This window comes from Dendrobates tinctorius, unplaced genomic scaffold (genome assembly GCF_039654945.1).
Source record: "Dendrobates tinctorius isolate UK_male_01 unplaced genomic scaffold, ASM3965494v1 ptg000016l, whole genome shotgun sequence".
Taxonomy (NCBI): domain Eukaryota; kingdom Metazoa; phylum Chordata; class Amphibia; order Anura; family Dendrobatidae; genus Dendrobates; species Dendrobates tinctorius.
In genome coordinates this window covers 65,315,353-65,329,391 of record NW_027361684.1, presented here as the reverse complement: position 1 = coordinate 65,329,391, position 14,039 = coordinate 65,315,353, and the positions used below count along the sequence as shown (strand labels likewise).

Below are 14,039 nucleotides of genomic sequence, written 5' to 3'. Positions count from 1 at the left end.
AAAATTCCACAATTTGGACGTTAAGAGAGCCCTGCTAGAATATATATATCTGTAACTAGCTAATGGAGGAGGTCCCAGCCCCTATTCGTAGTGTTTCAGGGTGCCAGGAAAGCCTATGGAGTGTCAAAAGGGACTATTGCCAGATGGATTAGGGAGGCCATTAGTATAGCCTACTCAGCTAGTAGTGTTCCGATTCCTGACGGCATCAAGGCTCATTCCACCAGAGCCGTGGCGACCTCCTGGGCTGAAAAGGCAGAGGTATCAATTGAGCAAATTTGTAAGGCCGGTACCTGAGCCTCACTATCAACCTTCTTTAAGCACTATAGATTAAACCTATCCTCCTCTGCTGACTTGACCTTTGATAGAAGGGTGCTACTAGCGGTGGTCCCTCCCTAACGTGTTTCGAAGTCTCCAAAAATCTCTCAGGTGTGCTGTCATGGGTGAAGGGAAAACCACCATGGTTACTTACCGGTAGCAGGTTTTTCCGGAACCCATGACAGCACCCGTATATTTCCCCCCCCCCCTTTTTCACCGTATGGGTGTGCACATTAGTAGGGTGTATCTGTGTGATGTGGTGTTGGAAAAACATGTAACTAACCGGGAAGTCCTCTCGTGCTCTGTAACCAACTAAAGCGAGGGAGAGGTGCCACCCCTTATATTTCAGTAGGTTCCTGTCCTAGCGGGGCGGATCCCTCTCTCAGGTGTGCTGTCATGGGTTCCGGAAAATACGGCTACCGGTAAGTAACCATGGTGGTATAAGGGGCTTCCACATTACTGGTAGCACAAAGGCTCTGGAAAAGTGAAATTATGTCCACATGTTTGGCATATCTGATGTGATGAGAACCCACCTAACTTACGGGTGCATGTCTCCAGAAGCATGAGCTGGGCATAACATACTGGTGACTGCAACGGCAGTTTGCAGTTTTCACTCTTGTTTCTGGAAAACACCCATCAAGTCAAACTCAGCACTACACTTGTAGATAATTTCTCAAAGGGGTAAAATTTCCAAAATGGTGTCACTTGAGGGAGGATTCTGCTCTTCTTGCAATTAGGGGCACTGTATATTGAGTCCGAAAATTGTTTAGGACAGTCCCACTGTCACAGGGTTACTGCTACAGTGTAGAGCCAGAAGACCGCAGCGTCTGATTGCTCCTACTCCGGTGCTGAGATGAAGCACTTCTCCTTCATTTTAATGGTGTTTATTCCTTTTGGCAAAACAGGTTAATCGGCCATGTTAGAAAACTCTGAGCTCGCAGCTGATCCCAGTGAAGCTACTCCCTTCCCCTTTGTTATAATCTGGGCTCTGATGCAAATCCATGTCAGATCTAGCATTTGCTGCATGGCTGCAGGAGGGTGTTCCAATGAGAAGGAGTGTTGGAGTTATCTGTGACTACTGTGTGGTTTGTAAGTGTGGTAATTCCCTCCCCTTCTCTACTTTTGTTTATACCCCATCCACTACATTCCTCTGTTATGTCAGTGAATATTTTGTACGTCTGGAGTTTTCTGTTAACCCTTGTTTGTGTAGCCTGGTTTGTCAGGTTGGTGTACTGCGGTGCGCAATAGTGCCCTTCCCTGGGTGGGTGAAGAGAACAGACGGACGGCTAACTCAGGACATAATGCAAGGGTGGAGGCCCCGGCATCTTCACCTTCAGAAGTATCTCAGGGAATAGGGCAAGCTAGGGCGCCAACTAGAGTTTGGGTCAGGGAAGGAACCCCTGGTTCTGCGTCACCCGATAGCTGTGTTGTAACACCCGCTTCTTGTGAAAAAATGTAAACTCTCGGGCTAAAACAAAATTTTGGTGGTAAAAATGTAGTTATTTTTTTCTTCACTGGCAATGGTATAAAATTCTGTGACACATCCGTGGTGTCAATATGATCACTGCACCCCTAGATGAATTCATTGAGAGGTGTAGTTTGTAAAATGGGGACACTTATGAGGGGGGGGGGTTCTACTGTTCTGACAACTCGGGGGCTCTCCTAGTGAGTCATGGCACCGATAAACCAGAACCGTAAAATCTGCACTATAATATGGCGCTCCTTCCATTCTGAGCTTTGCACTGTACCTGAAAAATATTTCCCGATTACATGTAGGGCATTGGCGCACTCAGGAAAAAATGGACCTCAAAAATTCCTATTAGCCCTTAGAAAAATTAAAAACGTGAGGCTAAAACAACATTTTAGTGGTAAAAATGTAATTTATTCTTTCTTCAGTGCTCAATGTTATAAAATTTTGTGAGGGACATGTGTCAATTTGATTACTACACCCCTAGATAAATTCATTGAGGAGTGTAGTTTGTAAAATGAGTTCACATATTGGGGGTTTCTGTTGTTCTGGCACCTCAGGGGCTCTGCCAGTGTGACATGGCACGCTGAAACCATTCCAGCAAAATCTGAACTTCAATATGGCGCCTCTTCCCTTCTGAGATTTATACTGTACCTCATATTTAGTATTCCCCCACATATGGGGGTGTCAACGTACTCAGGAGAAATAGCACAACAAATTGTATGGTGCAATTTATCCTGTTACCATTATGAAAATGCAAAATATATATTTACAATATTTATTAGTTTTTCAAGGGGACATGTACATGCAATCCTATGATTACATAGGTATGAGTTTGCACTACTTATGTACTGCCATTAAAAATTGAGTGGATCCGGCTAAACTCTGTTTTGCCTATTCACAAGTTTTTTTTCCTAGGAAATTCGATTTGTGGAGAAGTTATTCTCTGCAAATTTAATGTCTCCTATTATACTGTTGGGTCTCTCCAGACCCCTTTACGTATATATATAAAAAAAAAAAAAAAATTATTATTAAAACCATTCTTTCTGGCCTTTCTGCTACTCACTACCACCCGTCCAGTCCTCTCTGTATTTCAGATCCCCAGCCACTGGCGATGGAATCGTCGACCTTTTGTGTGTCATGGCGCCTGGGAGGGTTCTGTGCAGGTGCACAGGAGGTCAACATTGTCATGTCGTAATCTGTGTGGATTCAAGCAGTTGAAACCATAGCCATCTGCAAATTACCACCTATCTACCCATCTAAGGCTCACGTGTGCCATAATCTGACTGTCTAATCAGCATCATGATATACTACTAGTGATGAGCGAGTATACTCATTGCTCGGGTGATCTCCGAGTATTTGGATGTGCTCTGAGATTTATTTTCTGTCACCATAGCTGCATGATTTGCAGCTGCTAGACAGCCTGAATAAATGTGGGGGTTGCCTGTTTGTTAGCCTGAATCCATATATGGAATTCCTGTCTAGCAGCCGTATATCTTGGCAAAGGAGAAGTGCTCACTAACACAACTTTGGACAAAGTTTGTGAACAATTAGAGAGAAAAAGGCCTTTTGTGTACATAGAAAGAGTCTTAGATCTTTGAGTTCAGCTCATGAAAAATGGGAGCAAAAACAAATGTTGCGTTTATATTTTTGTTCAGTGTATGTGAATAGATGACTTACTAAGATGGGAATAGTTATGGCAGATTTACAGACACCCAATAGTCCTGTTACATCAGTGTTTATATTGGTAGAGGAGTTTTGTATTGCTTGGACATGTGATGTTCTCATATTTGTTTCAGACAACCTTTTGGAAACTGATATTATTGATTTTTATGAAGAAACAAAAGTTAAGTTTGCAGACCTGTCAGAGGAGCTCCTCTGGGAATATATCGACAGTGGAGAACCAATGTAAGTCTGACTTTGCAGTAGAGAAGATGCAGAATGTGACCCAGTAAAGATCATGAACAGCAAATGTATGTGTTTAGTGGTGAAATAAACCATATGTAAGGCTGAGGCTACACAGCGGCACCTATAATATGACCAAAGTTCACTCGATGCCCCTTCTACTTTGCTGTGCAATACATGAGAACTAAGACCGCTACAAGCATGTGCAAAAAATGCGACAAGGATGGACTTCTTGCGACTTACTTGTCTCATTACCCTCTGAAAGGAATTGTCCACTACTATGACAACCCCTTCTTGAACTAAATGTTTGGCCCCGATAAAATACAAAAAACATACTCACCTCCTTTAACAAGGCCATAATGTTATGTTTTGTTTTTTTGTTTTTTTTTGCTTGTTTAAATCTGCAGTTATTTTTTCTTGACCTGCCGGTCAACCCCTTTCTAACTCATGAATGTTTTGGTGAAAAAAAAAATCTGTCAGCAGGGCAGAATGTCCGCTGCCGAATACTAAATTGTCCAATTGATTTCTTAATAGATCTTCATCTTCATAGGTAGGGGATTATGGGTGTTGGAAAAATATTAGAAAAATGTTATGGCCAAAGGTGTACAAAAGGTTCACCATGCCCCATGTATCCTAAGTTTTAAGATCCATTTCAAATGGAATCTTTCAGCAGGTTTTTGTTATAGTATCTAAAGACAGCAGGCGATAGAGGCTGGTACACAGAATTCAGGGATGTGTCACTTGTAGAAGTGTCTGCTGTTGTGTACTAACTGAAGGATTTGTCACTAATAGATTAACGTTGCTGGACTACATTGGTCCAGCAACGCCCCCTCCTGTGATAAGCACCTCACAGTCTATTGACTTGGTACATGACAAGCCTGGTGTGGGCGGGGTTAGCTTTCTCAGCTCTGCTTCATTCTACATCTAAAAGCTCCGATTGTGTCAGAACGTCTGGACCCAGTAAACTAAGTGATACATTGTTGGATTCAGCTCCTCTTTGCCTACATTACACTGCTCTCAGATGAGGTAGCAAAAACCTGCTTTGAGCTTGAATATTTGCTGGCAAGTGGGCTGTAGACAAGGAAATTATATTCTCCAGTTGGATTCTGGGTCAGAGCGAACCCAATCTTTTTGCTCAACTCAAATAATTATTTTTTTTTTAAAGTGATGTGGCTGAAAATGTATATGAAAATGCTCCAAAGCGTCAATGTATGAGCAGGAATGTTACTATATTGTACTTTTCCTAATGCAGGGACAAAGCTGGTGGCTACGGCATTCAGTCTCTTGGAGGAATGCTAGTAGAAAGCGTGCATGGGGACTTTCTAAATGTAGTTGGATTTCCCTTGAATCACTTTTGCAAAAAATTGGCCGAGCTCTATTACCCGCCACCCAGTCATACCATACACAGAGAGAAGCATGATTCTATTCCTTATGTTGAGAGTTTTGAGAACCTCAGTGATGTTGAAAAAGACTGCACGTTTGCCAACAAAACCTGCGAAGCGAAGAAAGGAGGACACGATCGGGTGTGTAAAGCTGACAGTCCGAGATCCCCTGTGTCCAGTTTTCCCGGCCTTCACAATGGGATTGAAAAAAGGCCTAAACACTGTGCCCAGAAATTGTCAAAACTCACTGACCTCCTTGATGGCTTCAAAGCATCCAAGGTAATGGGATTTTTCTATGCTGAGAGTTAGTTTATTGGCAACAATAAAGGCTCAGATTAATGATCCTTTAATTATAGCGTTGATTGACATAGCGGTACATCGTATGTTAAGACTTTGCATATTAATCTCAAGAGCTGAGCCTGATTTACCTCCCTGTGGATTGGGATTAGACACGGATGAGAATTTATGCAGACTTTCTATCGCGGTAAACGTCTGCCAGAATTTGCTAAGCTCCTTGGCCATCTGCTGATTCAGTGTCTACTCAGGGAGAGAGGGGTTAAATATTCCTTTGGTTCCCCCAAATTATTAGGCGGTATAACCTACTGTAAAGTGCCTTTAATCTGACACAAGACAATGAATGTGATGGTAGCCCAATACAAGACCCCGACTTATACAGCACCAATTATTATACTGGCAGATTTTTTTTTCTATGCTTTTCTTTGACCAGTTAATAATCTGTAAAGTCATGTAATTGCAGGGTTAAAGGAATTATTCTGTAAACTGAAGATCTGGATCCCCATCTTTTAGCTCCTGTAATGATGCAAAGTATGAAAATCTATGTAATATGTATAACGCCTGCTCTAAAGGTCTGTGCAGTGTACACCTGTGTCTGGAATTGGGTATATTTTCATCAGGAATAAATAGAGCAAAAGAAGAAAATGGCGGGCACTGCTAATATGCCAAATAATCCAATGACAGAGGTGTGCCACCACTGTGCCCATATAACATAAACATTTGAAACCAAGAAAAAGCAGGCACAATAACCGGTGCACACTCCTAATGCATCCGTGAAAAAGAGCTTTATTGAACAACATAAAGTGCACATGCATAAAAACGAGTAAAAACACTAAAACCACAGACAAAATGGCTACACTGAATCATGTTGACATATGTAAGAATGGAAAATGTCTTCCTCAGATTATATCACAATTGTCTAAATGTAAATATGGATATAAATGTAATTCCAGGAAAGATATCCTGGCATTAAATGGAATCTGTCACCCCATTTTTCGAGTATCAGGTGCCGGCACCGCCATCAGAGGCTTATCTACAGCACTCTGTAATGCTGTAGATAAGCCCCCGATGAAACCTGAAAGATAAGAAAAATGAGTTCTATTATACTCACCCGGGGGGGCGGCCCGGTCTTGGTCCGATGGGTGATGCGGTCCGGCGCCTCCCATCGTCTAACGGTGACATCCTCTTCTTTGCTGCCTGTCGTGGCTCTTGCGCAGGCGCACTGCTCTGCCCTGTTGAGGGAAGAGCAGAAAACTGCAGTGCGCAGGCGCATTGCAGGACTCTGCTCCCAACAGGGCAGAGTAGTGCGCCTGCGCAAGAGCCACGACAGGCAGCAAAGAAGAGGACGTCACCGTTAGAAGATGGGAGTTGCCTGACCGCAACACCCATCAGACCAAAACTGGACCAGGACCACCCCAGGGTGAGTATAATAGAACTCATTTTTCTTATCTTTCAGGTTTCATCGGGGGCTTATCTACAGCATTACAGAATGCTGTAGCTAAGCCCCTGATAGCGGTGCTGGCACCTGATACTCGAAAAATGGGGTGACAGATGTAGACTTGTACAAATTTTTTTTTTTTTTTTAAAGGGAATCTCTACAAACAAGGTGCAGTTAGTATTGCCAAAAATAAGCTGTAAAATCATTATCTGGCATGTGGGATGAATAAAAGTATCTATTAATATGTCAATTTAACATGTTAACGGGAAACAATATGAAGGACCAACCATTATATTATATAAAACATTCCATACATATATCAACATGGAAGGTACAAAGCATATCCCCAAAATCTCATCAACATTATCTAACATGCATTACAAATGAAAGGCACCTTGTATGCTAAGGAGGTGTCCATTTAGCATAATAATAGAAGGTACATACTTGCCAAGTAATTAATGTGGAGCCATATGAAAGATCCCAAACTTCCCTAATATGGAAGATAAGCTCTTTTTCACGGATGCATTAGGAGTGTGCAGCGGTTATTGTGCCTGCTTTTTCTTGGTTTCAAATATTTTTGTCAGGATTGTTACCTTTTACTTTTGTATTATATCCTGTAGCAAAAAAATGTATTTTTAACACCTAATCGGCAACCTAAACCTTGTGCCGGCGCGAAGCGGAGATAAATGGCAAGCGCTCTGATTTCCACTACTTGTCTTCTGTTTACAGACATTGTTTGCTGCATCTAAGCTGAAGGTCTTTGATAAGTTGAAAGATAAAGGTGCGCTGAAGGCCATGGAAATTGCGGATAAGATTAATGCTTCCCTACATGGAACTGAAAGGCTTCTTGATGCTTGTGTTGCCCTTGGCCTGCTGGAGAAAACTCATCAAGGTGAATCTTAGTGGTAATTTATTTCTATGTAATGTTGTAGTCTGCAAGACCTTAAAATGAAAACGAGAAATCTATCAGAATATGGTAGCCATCCTGGGCGATATTAGTTTTCACAAGGGAAACTAATATTGCTAAACTTCATACGAGTTTCTGAGCTTACACTTTAATTTTCGATGGCTGTTTGCTAACATGCAAGGGAATGATGTTAAAGGGAACATGTCATGTTAAAAATCGGCAGGCAGGATGCTATAAAGCCGGAAGAGGTGATCAGATTAATATACAAATTTGTGGGAAAAGTTTCAATATAAGTTAGTATAAAAGGAGGAGGTCAGAACTTATTGTTGTAGGAGAGGTGCTCATAAGCAAAATGTAATCCATAAAGTGAAAAGCAGCACTCTTGAAAGGGTTCAGTTGGAAAGAGAGTGCTGTCTGGTATTAACCAAATCTGCAGTGAAGGCTACAAACTGATCTTCCTGTACAGTGAGGCAAGCTTCAGAATCCATGTCATCCTAACCTCTAATGTGTATACTCTCCCCCAACAAAAGAAGGATCGGGCTGTTTGATTTCAACATGCCCAATCATTTTATTCCTGAGGGATGTAAGCTGCCACTAGAGAGATTTGGCAGCCGCCTAGTCAACTCCTATTAAAACCGCATGCACACGTGGCATATTGCTAGGGTTTGCTATTTTTACCCTTGCTGTTATTCCAATTATGAGGACCCACACCAATCTATAGAAATAAGGGGCGCCAGTGCTACATAACGGTCAGTAATCCTTGTACTTCATTACAGCATTCTCAACCCAATACTTGCAGGTACAGTGGTTTTGTGGTGTAGTTCTCTGCAACTTGCCGAACTTTGTACAATATGCATCGAGGTGTTGTCGGTGTATTATTCATTTAGTTAACTAATTTAGAAAATATTGATCTATGATGTTAATTAGGCTGTTTTGTATCTCCCCGTTTGTGGAATTTTATACGTTATAATTGCATTTTGTTTAATTGTATTTTGGCATTTTTTTTCTTTTACATAAAATTTGTATTAAAAATAATTTAAAAAATTTACTCCGTAATGATGTTAATAAAACAGCCAGCTCGCCAAACAAATATAAGCTCTAATACTGTTCTATCAATGGAATAATAAGTTACCTGTCTCTCAAAATGTTGCCCCAAGCAATTACTTATTTATTTTTTACAAATTTCTGAATGCATTCACCACTTAAAGTGAACCTATCCTCAGCAAATGACCTTCTTTACTTCAAGTTTTTGTGTTACATGTATTTTTTATTTACCGTATATACTTGTGTATAAGCCGAGATTTTCAGCCCATTTTTTTGGGCTGAAAGTCCCCCTCTCGGCTTATACACGGGTCATATACCTGGGGGTCGGCGGGGGTGTCAGAGATCATACTTACTTGTGCTGCCGCGGTCTCTGCAGCCTCGCTTCTCCACTGTCTCCCTTCCTGTCTTCAGCGGTCACATGGTAACGCTCATTACACTCATGAATATTCATGAGTGTAATGAGTGGTACCACGTGACCGCGGAAGACAGGAAGGGAGATGGTGGAAAAGCAAGGCTTAAGGGACCGCAGCAGGATGGGTGAGTATAGCGATATTCACCTGTCCCCCGGTCCATCGCTGCTCACCGCTGTCTGCTTCATCCTGTGTCAGTGACGTTTAGGCAGCAGGGGATGCGGTGACGTGGTTAGTGCGCGCTGCCCCTCTGCTGGCTGAACAGTCACTGACACAAGAAGCGGCAGACAGCGGCGATGGACCCAGGAGAGGTGAGTATGACTTTTTTATTTTGCAGCAGCAGCATATGGGGGCATATTCTATGGAGCAGCATATGGAGGCATAATCTATGGAGCAGTATATGGGGCATATTCTATGGGGCAGCATATGGGGGCATTTTCTGTGGGGCAGCATATGGGGGCATAGTCTATGGAGCATCATATGGGGGCATAGTCTATGGAGCAGCTTATGGGGGCATATTCTATGGAGCAGCATATGGGGGCATATTCTATGGAGCAGCATATGGGGGCATATTCTATGGAGCAGCATATGGGGGCATATTCTATGGAGCAGCATAGGTGGGCATAGTCTATGGAGCAGCATATGGGGGCATAGTCTATGGGGCAGCATATGGGGGCATAGTATATGGGGGCATAGTCTATGGGGCAGCATATGGGGGCATAGTCTATGGAGCAGCATATGGGGGCATAGTCTATGGATTCCACCCTTGGCTTATACACGAGTCAATAAGTTTTTCCAGTTTTTTGTGGCAAAATTAGGGGGTCGGCTTATACACGGGTCGGCTTATACACGAGTATATACGGAATTGTCGCGGTCCCTACCTGCGCGCTCCTGCTCCCTGGCGCGTCCCCGCGCCCGGCTGCCGGGTCCCTCGGCGTCGGGCGCCTGCGCACTCTCTCTCTCCTGGCGCGCAGGCTCCTGGGAAGAGTGACGCACTGGTCCCACCCCCAACATGGCGGCGCCCATCGGCTACTTATGCTCGGCGTCTGGACAGGTAAGACGCCTGTCTAACGATTGCAGTGACGCTGTCTTCTTTGGAGCGCTCTCTGTGTCTCATGCCACCTCGTTCCTCTGCCGTTTTCTGCGCTACCTCTGCTAGCTCTTCCCCTGCACCTTCTGCCATTCCTTGCCCTCCTTTGTTCCAGTATCTTTCCTGTCCTGCTCCTTCCGTCTACTTGTCTGGTCCTCATACTGTCCCTGTTTGTTTGCCTTGCTTTCCGTCTAGTTTTACCAGTGCTTTCTCTTTATTGCAGTCTCCAGCTATTGCCACCCTCTGTGCTTCGGTCCTGCACTCTGCCATTCTCCGTGGTCTCTCTGTCCCCCTGTGCCTAACAGTTCGCATACGTCTGTGCCTCGTTTCCAGCCAATAGCCCCAGTCGTCCCTTTGGTTCCGGCCGCCGCGGCTCTATCCTCTGGGGGGCCTGCCCCTAACACTCCCTGTATAAGGGGTGGCCTCACCTGGGTGCATGCCCTCGGGGGGCTCTGGAGCCGTGACCCAGAGGGTCCACTTCTGGGTTGCCTCTACGTCTCCTCCCTGCAACAGCAACCGTAACAGGTATCTTTTTAAATGGGATTTTTTTTTTCATATCTCAATGTTTATTAAAAAAATAAAATGGTAATCTTGCAGTTTTCACATTGACTTTTTTTTAGGCTTGTACGTCCTGTCTTTTCAAGGAGAATTTTTAGCAAGATTCCTAAAGCTACGTCCACACGGTCAGTAACCGGCAGCGCTTTGAACACAGCACATGTCCGTTGCGTCCAAAGAGCTGCCTGCTTTTGAATGCTGGTGATTCCGCATGTGTTATTTGAACTATGCGAAATCACCATGTAGTATACATTGCACTGGTGTTATTTATCTTGTGGAAACTCGCGTCTCCACAAGATAAATAGATGTGCTGCGGTCTGTAAAGACACGCCTCCTGTGCGTGTGCACACATAGTGGGCATGGGATTTCTTGAAATACCATCCATTATGCTGTAACATACCGCAGCGTTTATTGACCGTGGGAACATACCCTTAGAGGCAGGATTACAATGGTGGATCGGATCCATTATGCATACAGTCATGCATAGGTCAATTGCAATAGTTGATGTCACAAAAGACCCTCAAACCTTCTCGATTTTTTTTTGCGTAGGCTTGATAAGACACTTCAATACAAAAGATAGGATTACGGTCTGACCCTTGTGGCTTTGTACACATGTTGTTTCCTGAAACAGGAAGTTAATGTATAAGGCTATGTGCACACGTTGCGGATTCTGCTGCGTTTCCGCAGCGGTTTTGGCCCTGCGGAATGCAGCAGTTCCGCTGACATGGTACAGTACAATGAAAGCCTATTGGTTTTCGAAAGCGCTGTGCTCACGCTGCGTTTTTTTCCGCGTGGTTTTGCTGCGGTTTACAAACCGCAGCATGTCAATTGTTTGGGCGGTTTCCGCAGCGGTTTAACACCTTTAACATAGTAGAGCTGTGAAACCGCAGGGCAAAACCGCAGACCAAAATGCAGGAAAACCGCAGGTCACTTTACCTATTGTGGGGATGTGACTCGCTCAGGTGCAGCGGGAGACAATCAGGAGACCGGTTCTTCCAAAGTTCATGAGGTTTATTTCTGTCATAAACCATAAAACAGCGTATCACCAAAAATAGCCTCTAGCTTAGGCAAACAAAACATAAACCTTCGTGGTTGCAGACTCAGACCGCGAGTCTCAGCACATGCTGGGAGGTGTAGTCCTCCCCACATACAGCTCCCTGGTTCAGGAGCAGGTCACATTATAAGGCTGTAGCCACACCCACGTTCACAGCAGCTGACTGGTCACATGACTGTGACCTCACCACAGGTCCTTCAAACAAAAACAATAACAATATCTGGTATGCTTTACTTCTGCCTTACATTATGGAGATAAGCCATTTATGAGACACATATCTCCCATCAATTACACGACCCTTAGCCCTGCCACATACCTCCCCCCTCTGCCTAAAGCCGTGGGGCTTGGCACTTTCACCTACCAGGCAAGGGATTCTGGAGAGGGCATCGGCATTCCCATGTAGCTTCCCGGCCCTATGCTCTACATGGAAACTGAAGTCTTGTAGGGCTAAGAACCAGCGGGTGACCCTAGCATTCTTGCCCTTGGTTTCCCTCATCCACCTGAGTGGGGCATGGTCGGATATTAACCTAAACTTCCGTCCGACCAGGTAGTACCGTAATGTGTCCACTGCCCATTTTATGGCCAAACACTCCTTCTCTACAACTGAGTAATTTCTCTCACAAGAAGTCAACTTCCTACTCAAGTAGAGAACAGGATGCTCCTCCCCACGTATCTCTTGGGAAAGGACAGCTCCTACCCCGACATCTGAGGCATCTGTCTGGAGGACAAATTCACGTTTAAAGTCTGGGGCCACCAAAACGGGCTGCTTACAAAGAGCTCCCTTCATTTCTTGGAAGGCTGACTCTGCTTCTTCGGACGAGCTGACCATCACTGACTTTGTCCCTTTAAGCAGATCGGTTAGAGGTGCAGCCATTGTGGCGAAGTTTGGGATAAACCTCCTGTAATATCCCACAATCCCCAGGAAGGCTTTAACTTGCTTCTTTGACAGAGGTCTCGGCCATGTTTGAATTGCCTCCACTTTATTGATTTGGGGTTTGATCTCGCCACGCCCCACTACATATCCGAGGTACTTGGCTTCTTCTCTCCCCAAGGCACACTTCTTCGGGTTTATTGTAAACCCCGCCTCTCTTAGAGCGTCAAACACTGCTTGGACCTTTTCCAGGTGAGTCTCCCAGTCCGGGGTAAAGATGACGATATCATCCAGGTATGCGGCAGCGTATAGCTTATGAGGTGCAAGGATTCTATCCATCGCCCTCTGGAAGGTTGCTGGAGCTCCCTGTAGGCCAAACGGCATCTGGACATACTGGAAGCACCCGTCTGGTGTGGAGAATGCCATCTTCTCCTTGGCTTCCTGTGCCATGGGGATCTGCCAATATCCCTTGGTCAGATCCAAAGTGGTTATGTACCTGGCAGGTCCAAGTCTCTCGATGAGCTCATCAACGCGTGGCATGGGATAAGCGTCGAACTTGGAGACCTCATTCAGCTTCCGGTAATCGTTGCAGAACCTCCATTCACCATCAGGTTTTGGGACCAGGACAATCGGGCTCGACCAGCCGCTCTTGGATTCCTCAATGACCCCGAGCTTCAACATACGCTGCACCTCCTTGGAGATTACCTCTCGCCGGGCCTCAGGAATACGATATGGTTTCACGTTCACCCGCACATGTGGCTCTGTCAGAATTTCGTGCTCCACCACCTTCGTGCACCCCGGCAACTCTGAGAACAGGTCGCGGTTTTTCTGGAGTAACTCCCGGCACTGCTGCTTCTGGGCCTTCGATAGAGTCTCCGCTATGGTAACGGCTCCAACCTCCCCTTCTAGGTTGCCCAGCAAGCACGGAGTTACCGCTGGCTCTCTATCTTGCCACGGCTTGATAAGGTTAACATGGTAAACCTGGTATGGCTTCCGTCTTCCGGGTTGGTGGATCTTGTAGTTTACGTCTCCCAGTTTCTCCACCACCTCATATGGCCCTTGCCACTTGGCCAAGAACTTACTTTCCACCGTCGGTATTAGCACGAGAACTCGGTCTCCCGGATTGAACTGCCTCACTCTGGCTGACCGGTTGTAGACCCAGGCCTGAGCCTCTTGTGCCTGGCGGAGATGTTCTTTAACAATGGGCATCACCTTCGCAACCCTCTGCTGCATCAGTGCCACATGCTCAATGACGCTTCTGTGGGGCGTGACTTCGGCTTCCCAGGTTTCCTTGGCTATATCTAGG

The 14,039-nt window shown here is 44.9% G+C and overlaps 1 protein-coding gene across 3 annotated transcripts in view; it reads left to right on the top strand.

The window, feature by feature from the left end:
• The window catches only part of ASMTL (acetylserotonin O-methyltransferase like), a 96,610-nt gene that overhangs the window by 44,311 nt on the left and 38,260 nt on the right, over positions 1–14,039 (top strand). For all 3 annotated transcript variants that reach the window (XM_073565923.1, XM_073565925.1, XM_073565924.1), the window contains exons 7-9: positions 3,583–3,691; positions 4,941–5,349; positions 7,532–7,694. In XM_073565923.1, the coding sequence (XP_073422024.1) occupies positions 3,583–3,691; positions 4,941–5,349; positions 7,532–7,694 (681 nt within the window). The remainder of the gene's footprint in view (positions 1–3,582; positions 3,692–4,940; positions 5,350–7,531; positions 7,695–14,039) is intronic.